At 33.5% G+C, this 16016-nt stretch overlaps 1 protein-coding gene across 1 annotated transcript; it reads right to left on the bottom strand.

Annotated features, from left to right (window-relative positions):
• Nucleotides 1-125: 125 nt before the first annotated feature.
• Nucleotides 126-5573, bottom strand: LOC108474238 (protein EMBRYO SAC DEVELOPMENT ARREST 30-like). Its single transcript, XM_017776179.2, has 11 exons — nt 5102-5573; nt 4772-4992; nt 4561-4645; nt 3876-3946; nt 3707-3795; nt 3382-3625; nt 3076-3188; nt 2782-2872; nt 2514-2642; nt 1207-1760; nt 126-1050 (listed from the first exon to the last, which is right to left on the bottom strand). The coding sequence occupies exons 2-11, from the start codon at nt 4934-4936 to the stop codon at nt 624-626; spliced, it is 1968 nt and encodes a 655-aa protein (XP_017631668.1). The 5' UTR covers nt 4937-4992; nt 5102-5573; the 3' UTR covers nt 126-623.
• Between the last annotated feature and the right edge of the window lie 10443 nt (nt 5574-16016).

The following is a 16016-nucleotide window of genomic DNA, read 5'->3' as shown; positions in this document are numbered from 1 at the left end:
TAAAGCATTGAACTTAAAATGATTAAAAAGCTCAGTGTTATAACTTGAAATGAAACTAAATTTACTTCAATTCTCTGCAACCCAGTTCTTTTAATCTTTAACAATATTTGCCTTTAATCACCATATAAAAAAATTTAATAAATTTCAATTAATCCATAATAAAAGAATGATCATAACAATACAAATTTACACTTTCAACAATAAAAAAAGGGCACAACAGGAAATGTTGCACCATTTCAAAGATCACAAAGGATTTCAGCTTCTGAAGGAGAAAAGAATCTTTTTCTTTTTTTTTTTTCGACACAGACTGTAATTCATCACTGCATATCAAATCTTTCCACTGTTCTCATGTTAGAAAACTTTGATGTGTAAGCCATATAAATAAAATCTTTGGTTTTCTATGACCGGATAACTTTGAAAGAATCTACTCAAAAAGACAAAATTTGACTACCTTATTTGTCTCAAAATACTATAGGGGAACTATGAAATGAAAGAATGGTTTCGGTTGTTACCCTCCAAGTCACGAAAATTTTCATTACGGAAGAATTTCACCGTATGCTCAATTCTGCCAGGTGGTGCTATAAAAGAGGAAATTGCGTTATCTACTCATCTGTATAATCCAGTTAGTCATTAGGATCCCATTCTTCATCATGATCGATCATAGAAGTTAAGTTAGTCGTGAAATCAGGGCCATTGCGTTCTTGCTGTTCGACCACATCATTATCATCTTCAGCTGATTCAATGTCGTCATTTTGTACCCCTACAGCCTCAGCTGACTGCATCCATTTGGGGCACTCATGTTCATCTCCATATAAAACCCTGCCGTCTTTGCCTTCTGTTTGTTTTGTTATTTCGAGAGAAGAAATTCTACAAGAGCATTCAGAAAGTGGATGCGATAGGAAAGAGTTTGGCTTTGACAACAGCGATTGCCGGATGAGGCCTTCTTCGCTCAAACTTTTGTTGAGATGTTCCTTGACAGAGAGTGTCCAGTCATGCTTGGGATGGTACATATTATCACGGGTAATGTCAAAAAGCGCAGCAATAGTTTTCCTGTCCGAACAAAATACAAAGGATGGTGTTACAGGAAAATTGTGCAACTTACGAAATTCTTTTCTCTCTTACCATTAAAGGAAAAAGGAATAAGGGGGGATAAAATACTGCTTTAATTAATTCAAAAATATTAATGAATGCATCTGCATATCAAACCTGTCTGGTCGATAAGTTCTAGAAGAAGCCCTCTCGTACAACCTCTGTCCCATAACCAATCCTGAGAAATCCGGCCATCCACTACCATCGTTGTTAAAACCAGGAAAGAATGCATCTGCTTCCACAGATATTATATAATCAAGGGCATCCCAAAGTAACCGGTGAGCCTGCATCTTAAGATCCCTTGGTGATGGGTTTGGTTCTTTGTCTGTCTCAGTAATCCAGCCATACCAGCCTTCTTTTTCATGTGGATATATGCGCCTCTCAGGAGGTGGAGGAAGGGGCCGGGGCCGGGGACCAGCCCTGTTCCACTCTTCTTTAAGTTCCGACTCACTTTTAGGACGAGGTAGTTGAAAAATATCAGAAGGAAGAGGTGTTTCAGGACCAACCAAGTCTGACAACTCCGTCTTGCTGCACAATGAAGTCCGATCTACTAGGTTTGCAAACATAGCACGTAGAGGGATCAGAAGACGTTGACCACCAAAAGTTTGAGAACCTGCCAAGTATATAATTGTTTTAGAAGGATAGCCCATTGCACGAAGAAGAAGTCCAACCTGCAAAAATTAGGGAATAGGCAAATATAAGTGAAGAATATCACTAAACATCCTTATGTCTTCTCGATGATGGACTACCTTAAGCCCTTTTTAGGCTATACTTTGAAAAAGGTTAGATTAGATTTCCTATTTCATTAAGGTAATGTGCTACAATAGTATTTGATCATTCGAATCAATTTGTTTCCAACTTGTTCTCTATTTCCACCCCTCTCGTTTTCTCTCCTGGTTTTCCATCTCTTTCAGTCCTGTTTTTTCTCTCCATTGTATTTTTCCAGCCCTACGTAGCATTTATCATCACCGAATATGTATGTGGTTCCAAGGCTGTTGCCACATATGCTAATAAAGCAAAAGATTTCAATCAATTAGCACTTCTCTGTTTCAAAGCTGTTTCCCTCATTTTTAGCAGCGCTAGCTTAGAGCTTTCTTAAGTGGTTACTGAGTCTTTGCTAATCACCATTTTTTCGAAACAAATTAGAATTCAGAACCAATAAAGACTGCATTAGAATCCACATTTTATCATAGTTCGCTCTCATTATTAGGAGAACCAATAAAAACTTAACAATATTTATTGGAAAAAAAAACCCTCAATAATTAGTGCATATAAACCTTGATATTTAATTTTCAATCAGAAGAACTTCAAAAAGGAGAGAAACAAGGAATTGTTGGGACTATCAAGGAATAGTACACAAATAAACACATACAAAGCATTAGCATGACCCAGGGCTGCAACAGTGAATTCAATTTGTAGCATACCTCTTCAGGAATGAGAGGACACGAACCATTTTCTCTGTGCAAGTGGGAGTCAACGTTTAGTTTGTCACTAATGATCCCTTGCCTGATCATCTGTGCCCTTCGGTATTGTATAAGTTCTGTATGAACATCCTACAACAAACACCAACGCTAAAGATGAATGAAAAATGCAGAAAGTTGGACAAATATGTCAATCAAATGCTTGAAAAGAAAAGATGCAACCTAGGCTAGACAAAAAGGATGGCGGAAAGAAGAGGTGTAAACAGCAGACCTGGAAAAGTTCAGCACAGCCATGATATGCCAAGGTATCCCTTACTAAACCAGGATGATATGATAAGAACGGTTGTCCCCACGCTCGTAGCCTGCAGGAAGGTTACAAAGCTCGGATTCATCAAAAGCAGGCATTCAATAGTTGTGTGGTTATAGTTCCAGACATGTTAACAAGCAAAAGACAAGTAGCACAAGGAATCAGATAAATCTCGAGCTCAATGGATCAGTTTCATGTATTTCACACTCGCAGTCTCATTTCTTAAGGCTTTAGCAAAAAGGCAAACGAAAATTATACCTCTCTACCATCTGTCGACCAAGGGTCTGAATTTCAGAACGAAACTGGAGTGCATGAAAAGCAACCCTGCATCTAAGCCTCTGAAACTCGGACATACTAGGTGGAAGAATCGACTGAAAGGTAACGTTACTGCTTTAATATTAATCTTATATATTGACATATAATCAGAAAGCATGAAAATCACCAGAAACAGTGAACATTTTTCAAAAAACAAATATTTAACGTATACACATCATGCTTGCTTGAACCCTTTTTTTCGCAGTTCTGATACATATGTTTATGTACAATTATAAGACTTTCATCTACCTGTAGGCATCCTCCTTCTGTAATAATCAACCCAACAACCTTGGCTTTCTTTAAGTTTGGTAATATTTCCTTGATGTAAAAATTTGGAGAAGCTGAATTTTTGGGCTTGAAAATAGGGAACTCATTGCTTCTTCTTGCAGCCTTCAAATGCTCAGGCAGGCTTCTTACGATATTCACATCATTTTTAAGTGAGGCAATGAATTGCTCCTCGTCATAAAGATAGGAGAAACTCTTGAATTTATAACTGTATAATAACGAAAGGGGATAAGAATATATTTCATATTGGGCCTAAAAATGAATAACAAAAATCAGTAAGTGACTATACCTGATTTGTTTTGAACGAGTGCTTTCTTGTATCTCTGGAATTACAAGAGTAGCATTTAGAAGCCTGGATATGGTGACAAGATCACATATCTAAAAATTTAACAAAAATGTTATGAACGGCCAACAAAGTATAGTACTAAGATAACTTTAGTGGATCTAATAGATCATACCGAAGATCTTATCTTCTCGAATCCACCAAAGATCTTTGCAAAGATGAAACCATTAGTATTTTCATTAGGAACTGTTAAAAGAGAGATGATCAGTCGCTAACAGACCAAACAAATTATCAAGCAACAAGGACAAAAAAAAAAAAAAAAACAGATTACATGGACTTTTCTCCAAATAGTTCTTTTCAGACTACACTATCGTAGAAAATCTCAATCTTTCCTTGTTCTTATAGGAAACCTATTAACAGTTCGTAGTTAGCAACTCTTTAGATTGCCTGCCTCTATTACAAACCAGTTCTATCAGACTTAAACAAACTACAATAAATGTAATCTGTATCTTTCATCTTTATCATCAAAACGAAACTCCTCATTCACGTTTCAATATTGACAGTGCTATGACATTCTTGAAACTTCAGCTATCCGCATCTTTCCATCTTTTTTCAATTAATCACGAATTTCCATTCAGATATCGATTCAGGCAATGTGATACTTAAGAATGCTAAAAATATGATCCAAAGTGCAAGTTCTAGTTAGATTGTCATCACCAAGATACATCCATCATTATTCCATTCCAAAATCATATCAATTGAACAAAGTTACTCGATGAAATAGATGGGAATGTTAAGTTAAATATTGGCACTAAATAAGCATAAATACATAATTACGAGGTTTAAGCAAAATCCAATACCAGGATAGCTGTTTCTTGGGTTTGCATATGGCTGCAAAGACTCCAAGGACCTGACAGTACCCCATAGTCTCTTATTTCTGATGACCTTTCATCAACATAAAAGAACAAAATAAAGATCATCAAATCAACATTATTACAGGCAAACAAATGAAGATAGAACATTTAAAATCTGAATCCAAATCCGCAAAAAAAAAAAAAAAAAAGAACTTACAGGCGATACAATGTTAGGAAAATCATGGCTTAAAGCATCTTTTGCGCTATACTGGATTAAATTCATACTTGAAAACTTTGTCATTGAAAGATGAGCCACCATTGATCCCAATGATAAAGTCAAAACTAATAATGCAACCCATTTAATCTTGGATTTGAACACCATCTTAGCTCATAAAAGAAAGTTACTTGTTGGATGTTGAATTTAACACCCAATTCCCCCTATTGTCCAGAAATCCAATAAACATATCAACCTTCCAAATTTAAAAGGACACTCAAACAAGTCAAACAAAAGTATAATTAAAAAAAGAAAACTACAGTTTTTTGTTACCTGGAATGTAGTATAAGCTCCCAGTGAAGAGAACCCAATTCTCGAAATCCAAGATTTAAACTTTTTTCCCCCTTTGATTTGTACAGGAAAATAGAGAACTGGAAATGGGTAGAGTTCAAATCTGAAAAAGAAACAAAGGATCTAAGGCTAAACTTGAAGGACCCAGATTAAGATTTAAAACAGATTTGTCTCTTTGGAAAGGGAAACTAAAAAAAAAAAGGGAAATTCTAGGAAAGTGACAAAAGAGAAAAATAAATAAATAAAATGTAAGGAGGGTTAAGTGGTATATACGGAAGCGTAAATCAGAAAGGAAGGTCGTTGTTTTTGATAACTGGGGGTGTCAGCGAAGTGTGAAAGCAACAGAAGAGAGGAATAGAAGTGATTCAAGTGGTATCTTTTACTAGAGGAAGTACCAACCAAATCTATTCTTTAACCCCCTTCTTTTTTGTCTTTTTTTTTTTTCTCAGTTCTTCACTTCTAAATTTTTATAGAAAAATGGGTAAAATAGTTTTTGAGTGTATTACTATTAATTTATTTAATTATTTTTAAAAGTTTGACCAAAAAAACTATTACAAACAAAATTTTATGAGTTTGAAAATCAGGTGTTTAAAATAACATAAATAAATAATAAAATATATTGTTTAAAATTAATAAATAATGCCACGTAAAATATTTACAAACTTAAAATTAAAAAAATTAGATTAAAATGTGAGTAAATCAGATTAAGAATATTAAATGAATGCAATTATTTATAATGGTGTTATCATCATTCCTAAGTTAGTATTGAGTTAATTTATGACACCAACTTAATCAACAACATTATTAGTAATAGATTTTATCACACCCACGATATGGGTGAGTGGAAATGTTTTATATTAAAACATATATTTCTAAAAGTATTTTAACAAATTATTATTGGTGGAGTGATAAGAAATTTTCACTTGAATTTGTCGGTCTTGTGTTTGATCCTTAAATAATGTTTGTTAGCTTTGATGTCATAAGTTTTAATATAGCAATATTTAAGATAATTTTTTATTTATATTTCCTAATTCATTTGGTGAAAATAATTATTAAAATTTTGTTAAATATTTTCAAAGCATTTCAAAGACTTGTAAAACTACTCTAAAACATGTTTTAAATGTGTTATAATTTATCTAAATGCTTTTTGGTCAATCCAAAATATTTTTAAGTGTTTTAAACTATGAGAAATTGCATTGATACTTAGAGGAAGCTCTACCGATAAAAGCAAGTTAGAGAGCACCCCAAGCATTCCTCCAAACTTTTATTGATACTTGGGACATCTACCGATACAAGTCCACTTCCATTCATACAAATCCACTTCTATTTGTAACACCTCAATACCCAACCCGATCGTCGAGTTCGAGTTCAATTTGTCACATTCATTGTCAAAGCAACTACAATCAATAATATCCAATTCAATGTCAAAATATATTTAAATACAAGTAATTCATGTTAAATATACAATGCATTATCAATTATGGGCTTTAGACAAGCCTACGAAAGCTCTTTTATTAAATTAGGATCGAATTATAAATGTTACAAAATTTTGAGTTGATGTGGCGACTTTGGGGGTTTTCTCGTTGTGATGTGACTTTTTGACTAGGGCTTGTTGTGACCTAAAGGCTACATCATCGTAAGTGAGCCCTAAACTAATTCTTGTCACGAAATTGGGGGTATGTCATCGCGACGTAATCCCTACAACTCAAAAACTTCAAATTGGTACCTAAATGAACCTTACCAAAACATCATCAACCATGTATTACAAAACTCAAGACTTCAATTTCAACCATTCCTCATTAAAACAAGCCTAAAACGCCATGTTCAACATTACCACATCTTTTATAAGCATATACACTAATCAATTCACATAATTAACACATGCATTTACAACTTAACCATTTGTGACATTAAACAAAATGTCCCTAACAACATGCCAAAATACCAAAATGAAATGCTCTATACAAACTTTGTTGAGTTAGAAACGGTACTGTAGATGCTGACTTCAAATCTTGGGACTTTAAGAAACACCTGAACTTGCACACAGAAAAAAAAAACCGTCTACTGAGCAATAATGCTCAGTGGTACATTTTTTATTCAAGATATATATAACAAGCATTAACAATACATCTCAAGATAAAACATGCTTATATGCACTTAATATTCAACCAATTCATGTGCCAAAGTGACAAGCAATTTTCTATCATCAATTTGCATATGTAACATACCTATAACAAGTCCAAAACAACTTTACAAACATTTTTACATATATATCTTCAACTTATTAAACCATTAACAATCATTCAATTCATACCAATTCCATACCATTCCATGATTAAGCATTCATTTATGCATTTATACAATATGTCAATAAGATCATATCATTTATGTACCATGATATTAATCTCTTTTGCTTTGGTTTTTATACCATTCTGCTCATTTCTGGAGTATGGTGACTCATCGTATTCATTTCATCCCTTAGGGCTCATTTTTAATTGTTAATGCAAGCTTTATTTGATAAAATATTTTGATATAACAAATTAAAGTGTTTTTGAATAAAATTTAAAATTGAACAAAATTGACAAAATGATTTTTCAATTTAAATTCTAAGAGAAATTTTTTGCATATTTACTTTTAACTCTTAGAAAATTTTTGAAACAACTTTAAAATCAAGTTAAAATGATTTTAACAAATAAAATTGTTTTTCAAACAAATCAGAATTGCTCCAAGCCAAAAAGTATCGATACCTTTTTGGCCAAGTATTAATAATTTTGAAATATTGATACCCTTTAAATAAATGATACCAAAATGGCGTTATGTTTTTAACAAAATCAACAAAGTATTGATACGGTATCGATACCATTTCATAAAGTATCGACAAAAATTGTTTTGGTATCGATCGTTAAACTCCAACGGTAATTGAATTTAGCATTTATTGCAAAAAATATCAATAAATTTTTATCTGGTCTCGATACTCGTTGTTACAAGTGTATTAAATGCTTTAGTTTTCACATCCCCAACGACTCTATTGACTACCACAACAACCTCAAAAGTTTGAAATCAATTAGAGGGTATAAATAACAACTTCAAAATACCCTACAACAATTAAAGAGATTATCAAAGCTTAAAGATCAATCAAACAACCTTTGTGCTCAATTCTTTTGTAACAGCCCATTTTCAGTCAAATTGGAACAGTGGTTTCAAGACCAAAAATTTGAAGTCAAAATAATTATTTTATTATTATTTTAATATTTACAGCATGATATTATGATTGTGTGAAAATTTAGTTAAGAATTTTTATCGTTTGAGTGTTTAATTTGATAAAAAGGACTAAATCGCGTAAAATGTAAAACTTGTGTTCTATTAGTTAAAGGTGTCTAACATCTATGGAATATTAAGGTGGAGATCTTTATGTTGTAATTAGACCAATTTTTTAGTTGGTGGACATTTATGGACATTTTTATCTAGTGTTTTAATGTTAATAGTTAAGTTTAGTTTAGTAATTTAATGAATTGAATTAAGTAAAATAACAAAAACAAAGCCATCATCTTCCTTAGTATATTTCCTCCACCGAAAATTCAACCTAAATTAGCCATGGGAGAAGCTTGATATTCGGCCAAGAAAATTTTCATGCATGTAAGTTCAATTTTGTCTCGTTTTTAATGATTTCTATGTTTTTGAGATTATTGCAGCTTAATTAGCTAGCCTAGGGACTATTTTGCAAAACTGTTAAAGGTTTAGGGTTTTTTACATTGATGAATCTATGGGTATTTTGGTGTTTAATGATAGAAAATGCATGCTTGTTATTAGATAAACAATATTTGTAAAGTGATTTTTGGCAAAATTGTCAATTAGAGGTTAAATTGTAAAATGTGTAAAATTCATGGTTAAAGTGTGAAATAAATAAAAAAAATATGGACTGATAGGGACCTAATTGAAATTTGGATAGCATGGGTTTTGGTTGAATTGCATGAATTTGTGATTTTATGAAATAAGGACTAAATTGTAAAAATGTTAAAATCTTAGGGGTAAAAATGTAAAAATTCCTTATTGTGTGTTTTTGAATTAAATTGAATAGAGTGACTATTAAATAAGTTAATTTTGATTATATTTAGGTCAAGAAGTCGAAATACGAATTTAGATTAGGGAAAGAATAAGGTTTCGGATTAATCAACTTAATTCATCGTTTTTACATTCGAGGTAAGTTTGTATGTAATAAGCTTTGTTATAATTGTGTTTTAAATGCTTTGATATTGCATAAATTGTGAGTACGAATCTACGGACATGTTCGACGATGAATCGGCAAGTGAGGAAATCCCGGTTGAACCTTAGGAATAGATTAAGATACGAATGACGTGTCATTAGGGATTATTATTGTTTTGGGTGCTGGTTCGTACGTTCTACTGGTGGCTGAGTTATCCAGCATGTGTTGCAGATTCTCGTCAGCTTATGTGAGCAGCACTGTGTAGTTATGTCATGACCATCAACTTATTTGAGCAGACCTGTTGATAGCTCGAAAGTGAACATTATTGAGATATGATATTGAGATAGCTATGTATTGGCACTTTGGTGCAAGATTTATTGAGATAGCTTCGACTATAAATATTGGCACTTAGGGTGCGAGATTCCTGAGTATCATGTATTATTCCAAATGGTTCAACCGATATATCGAAGATATGAAATAGTGAGAATAGATACGTATCAGAACAGGTATGTACAGAAACTATATATACATCGAACATATGAAAGAAGTGAGCTCATGATTATATAGATGATTGAATACATGTTAACATTGTGGTTAATAATTTTGTGGTATGTTATATGCATATTTTGAATGGTAAATTAAATGGTAAGTATTGCTTAATATCTTCATACGAGCTTACTAAGCTTTATAGTTTAAATTGTTTAATTTTCCATGTCTTATAGTGAATTCAAAGCTAGCTCAGATTCGAGGACCATCGAAGACTTCATCACACTATCCAACTATCTCTTTAGTACATTTGAAATTAAGTATTTTAAGTATATGGCATGTATAGGAACTTTGGTCATTTTGATATATGTGTTGGTAATGAATTTTGTAACACCCCGATCCCGAGACCATCACCGGTGTCGGACACGAGGGGTTAACAAGCCAAGTCCACATATTTTGCCCACCAATTTGACATTTCCAGTCGGGCTGGAAAACTGCGTCACTGTCACCTTAAAAATCATATCTCGAGTTTCAAAACTCGGAAACTGGTTTCGTAAATTTTCCATGAATTTAGACTCATATATCCATCCATGGATTTATTTCTAGAATTTTGGTCGGGCCAATTGGTACAGTTTATTAGTTAAAGTCACCCATGTTACAGGGATCGACTGCTCTGACCTTCGCGCGTTACAACTTGAATATCTCTCTGTACAGGGCTTTAATACTGGTGCCGTTTATTTCTAATGAAACTAGACTCAAAATGGAATCTGCACATATAAGGCATGACTCCTAATTCTTTCTGCATAATTTATAGTAAATTTTAAAGTTGCGACAGGGGACCCAGAAACCATTCTGGCCCTGTCTCACAATAGCTTTAATATCTCTTAACAAGTAACTCCTATGACCATTTCGTTTCTTCCATATGAAAATAGACTCATCAAGATTAATTTACATAGCTGATTCACTATTTAATACCATTCCTACAAATTTTGGTGATTTTTCACATTCACGTTACTGCAGCTGGCAGCATCTGTTTTTTAAGGTAGGTCTTACCTATTTTGTAGTCTCCATGAACCAACTAGTCTTGCCATACATAGGTCCACATATGATCATTTTAACCATGCCAATGGCTGATCATGTGACGAACATTCCCATTTCCAATTCATAGTCACATCATGACACCATATATATATATACAAACCGCAAATAGTCTAAGTTCATTCTTCACTTTTACGAGCCATTTTCGCATGGCCGTATACATATACATCACCACATTTTAAACCAACAAGGGTAGTCCTATACATGCCATTTCAAAGTTCAACCAAAATTTATACCAAAATAGAGGCGTTGATAGTGTGGATGACTTGACTTTAATGATCCCGAATCCGATTGCTATCGAGCAAAATCTATAAGACAGAGAGCCAAAGCAACGGGTAAGCATTTTTATGCTTAGTAAGTCTCAAGGAATAAAATCAGCTTTAATTAAAGCATTACATTCACATAACCAAATACATCATTTCACTAATACACATTCACATAATCATACTTACTTCACCATCCCAACTCTTAGGTTCATACACAATTAACGGCTTCGTTAAGGCCGATAACTCGTTCCATCATAGGAGCGGATATGCATACGCTCTTACTCCTAGCAGCATAAGCACACACCACACCTACCTTGTTATTGGGAAATTTCACAAGTGTATTAGCTGAAATTTTCCAGCAAGCTTATAATTTTCAAATCACATACCTTGAGCTTAACCGGATATAGCTACTCGTTCAAACGCCTTGGGACATAGCCGGATATGGTAACCCGCACCAAGGCCTACGGGACTTAACCGGATATCACGATTGCACAAATGCCTTGGTCTTAGCCGGATAGAATGACTCATACGAATGCCTTGGTCTTAGCCAGATATAGCCACTAGCACCATTGCCTTGGTCTTAACCGGTTATAATTTCCAGCATAATTGTCTTGGGGCTTAGCCGGATATTATTCAATTTCTCATGCACACATACATCAATAATCATTGGACATACATATTTCATTTTCGTTACTAAGGCTCAAACACAATTATAATCATTAGCATAATCGCCTTGGGACTTAGCCGGGTATCATTCGAATACTCATACACACATAAATCAATAATCAATACATCCATATTTCATTCCACATAATTCAATTAAGGTCACTTCTTGAGGACTTACCTCGGATGTTGTCGAACGGCTTTTACGGCTATTCGATCACTTTTTCCTTCCCTTGTCCAATTGTGGCCCTCTAAGCTCTTGAGCTAATTCAAACAAATTCAATTTATTAAAACCTCATTGTGCTAGCTTATGGCGAATATGACAAGGAGTTTAAATGGTCATATGGCCACCCTTTAGCTTGAATACACAATGGTCATGCACGTTTTATACTACATCAAGCAATTCAATACAATTCATTCGAGCATCAAGGAAAAGCTAAGGCCTTCAATAGGCTACCTAAGGCCGAATATTCATGTCCATGTTGAGGCCAATTATGCACTTAATACCTCACAAAAACAGCATGCATTTTACTAGTTAATGCTTTGCATATTGTAGCTCAAAACTTATATTATAGCATCAAGCACTCATATGTGTGCTAGGCCGAATGTGCTTGCAATTTCACAATCATTCTTCAACATCTTCTTCTTTAAACAAACATATTCATCACTTAGTTCACAACCAAAACATCATGTGCAAACATATATATACATATATGAGCATGGCCGAATTTCAAGGTGGCCATAGCCATCCAAAACACAAATTTTAACTAACATGCAAGAAGCATGAACCATGCTCATGAATGTATCATGGCGAATATGACAATCATGCCCTTTTCAACTTCAATCATGGTTAAACAAAAGAAAACTCAAAATCTTACTCATGAGTAGACAATCCATCATTGCATGCATCATCATCAAGCTTCACACTTAGCATGCAATGGCTTTATCACCATAACAACTTTGACCAAATACCATTTCCATGGCATAACAAAGATTTGAGCCATGGCTAACATGCACATCAAGTTAGCAACCAAAACATGCATGAAACTCCTAACACAACCTCATACATACCTTAATCTTGATGCCAATTTAGCCAAATCACCTTCTAGATCTCTTCTAAACCAAGCATGAAGCAAAAATCCTCTTTCTTCCTCCTTATGATTTTCGGCCAAAAGATGAGAAAGGATGAACACAACAAATTTTTTTCTTCCTTCTTTCTCAACTCACGGCAAGGGGGATTACCACACTCACACACATTTTTTTTCATTCTTTTCTTACCCATGCTTATTTGTTTATTATTTCTCCCTAATGCCCAACAAAACATGTTTCATGACATGTTTAGCCCATATCTCTTTGTCATGGCCGGCCATCACTTGTACAAAGGGAATTTGACATGCAAGTCCATTATTTTGCATGCATGCTTTAATTAGTCATCACACATTTCCCCATCATACTTTCAAAGTTCACTACTAGGTCCTTTCTAGTGAAATTCACCTTTATAACACTAAATCAATCATCAAAAAATGTCATACATGAATACACACATATTATAGGCATCGAAATAAATTTTAAATTATTTTTATACCTCGGTTTTGTGGTCCCGAGACCACCTTCCGACTAGGGTCAATTTTGGGCTGTCACAAATTTAGCCATTTGAATTGGCTTGTAAATGTCTAAGGTTTGGTTTTGTAAATAACCATGGGAGTTGGCTTATTTTGGTATCTTTGATCATGTATATAAATGTGTATATGGTTTGTGTGATGTGTTGGATGAGGTATATGTGATACTTGTTGATATTAAGTATTATGGATAGCAAATAGTTGAGTAATGAATATTGTTATGCTAGTGAATCTAGGCAAATAATGCATATTTGAGATTGGTTATTTTTAATGTTTTGTGAAAGTAAGTTTTGGTATGGAATTGGATGGCATTTCGTGATAATGTATGCCTTGTAATTGTTGGTGTTAGAAATGGTATGCTTGGTTGAGGTTGATTGAATGTCTATTATATGCTATGTTTGGTTCCAATTGGGTTGATTTAGGTATAAGCAAGATTGGGTGGTAAAATGGCTTGGTAAATAACCTATTTTTGTCTACACGGGTAGAGACAAAGGTGTGTGTGATGGGTCACGAAACTAACTAATATTTCGACTAAGGCAAACACACCTATCGATTAGTAGTATAGCTATGGTGAGTCCGAAATATCATATCCACGAGGACTAAAAGTACTAGTAATAACTATCTTTCTATTATTTAGCCTAATAATTGAAGAAGGTGTTTTAATCTAAAATTAAACTAATTAACTATGGACACGACAGAGATCAAATTGGGAAAATACTTAAGAAAACCAATGAGAGAGACAATACCCAGGAAAGAATCCACCTAGACTTCACTTATTATTATGACTCTGAATCAAACGATTTATTCACTTGTCTTGATCCATAGAAATCCCTAAATTATGTTAATATCTCTTTCGAGACTAAGAACAACTGACTTTAGGTTGATTACTTGAAATTTCTTTCTAATTAAAACCCCTATCGTCGCATTAACTTGATCTATGGATTTCCCTATTAGATTTGACTCTAATCCAGTAGATTTATGTCGCCCTATTTCTAGGGTTGCATGCAACTCCACTCAATTATGCTAGATCTACTCTTAAACAGGGACTTTTGCTCCACTGAATAAGCACATCAAACTTGGATTAATATCCTAAAAATATTAAGGCAATAATTAAGAACACATAATTAAGAACAAGAACAAGTATTTATCATATAATTCAGATAATTAAATAATAAGATCCATCGTAGGTTTCATCTTCCCTAGGTATTTAGGAAGTTAGTTCATAATGTAAAAGGAAAACATCTCAAATTTAGAAAAACAAGACCTAAAAAAACCTAAATAAACTTCAAGAGAAATTTGAATGGAGATCTTCAATCTTGTAGTGGATCTGCTTCCGAGATGATTCCAACGGCTTCCTTCGAGTAATTTCTACTTTCTACTCTGTGTGTTTTTTTAGGTTTTTTTCTAGTGTGTTTATATAGACTTTAGAATGCTCAGAAACCCTAAAAATTGGCTTTTTCCGCGTATTTGGGAAACAGGGAGCGATATTGACACGGGCTACCACATGGGCATGTGGCTAGCCCATGCACGGGCGTGTGCTCAAACAGTGTGGATCCTTAAATCAGCCCGTTTTGTCCGTTTTTTGCCTGTTTTCTGCTCATTTTGTTCCCCTATGCTCTCCTAAGTATAAAATATGAAATTAAAAGATTAAGAGCATCAAATTCACTAAATTAGATAATAAATTATCCAAAAACATGCTAAGCATGAGATTAAAACATGTTATATTTATGGTTTATCAAATATCCCCACACTTAAACGTTTGCTTGTCCTCAAGCAAAATCCTCAACCCACAATTAAAATTAAACTTCCTCAATTCATAATTCTCATCAATAATGTTTTATCATAATTCACAGATAATCACACATCGATAATTCAACTAAAAGAGCACTAAATGCACAAGCAATCCAAGTCTAGCATTTTTAAAAACATGAAAACATAGGTATTTCCCCTTATTTAATTATTTACCTTTAATTTGAAACCGACAAGATTTGACCTCCTCACTAAGGATTCACTGAAATCACTCAAAGTGTTTAAGGTTCAAAAATTAAGCACTCAAAAGTCAAACAAGAAAATTTATTACCATAGGCTTGCATGAAAATCAAATCTCCACCACTGTAAAATGAGATGATATACAAATCAAAAGGTCTTTAAAGGGTTGTAATGAGGCTTGGGTTAAAGGTGTGGATAAAGGCTAAACAAGAAGGTTAGAATCGAGATTGAATTGATAAATTACCTAAATAGAAAAACTAAACTAATACTGAATAATTACATCAATCGAAATAATTGAAGAATAAAACGAGCTTCTTCTCAGAATATGAAATTAACTACTTAAGCTCAAACCAAAGAACAAGAAATAATCAACATAAATGTATAATAAATTTTTTTGACTTTTTTTTTTGAATGAATAATAAGAGAAAATGAGACAACTGAATTAAAAGAACATAGTTAAGCAACTAACCTAATCAAATCTCAACAAAAAGGGAGTCAATAAACTAGGGAAATTCTCAACGAATCAAAAATGAGTTATGGGTAAATATTAATGGTAAATTAAAAAACGGCTT

This window comes from Gossypium arboreum, chromosome 11, assembly GCF_025698485.1.
Source record: "Gossypium arboreum isolate Shixiya-1 chromosome 11, ASM2569848v2, whole genome shotgun sequence".
In the NCBI taxonomy this organism is placed as follows: domain Eukaryota; kingdom Viridiplantae; phylum Streptophyta; class Magnoliopsida; order Malvales; family Malvaceae; genus Gossypium; species Gossypium arboreum.
Note: the sequence above shows the minus strand (reverse complement) of the source record. Positions and strands in the feature narration are given on the sequence as shown.

Excerpts from the sequence above, each read along its gene's own strand:
- LOC108474238 (XM_017776179.2), bottom strand. The coding sequence starts at position 4,936 with ATGGTGTTCAAATCCAAGATTAAATGGGTTGCATTATTAGTTTTGACT. Across the intron at positions 3,189-3,381 it reads CAGAAGGAGGATGCCTACAG|TCGATTCTTCCACCTAGTAT; the intron begins GTAGATGAAAGT and ends GTTACCTTTCAG. Across the intron at positions 2,643-2,781 it reads GCTGTGCTGAACTTTTCCAG|GATGTTCATACAGAACTTAT; the intron begins GTCTGCTGTTTA and ends TGTTTGTTGTAG.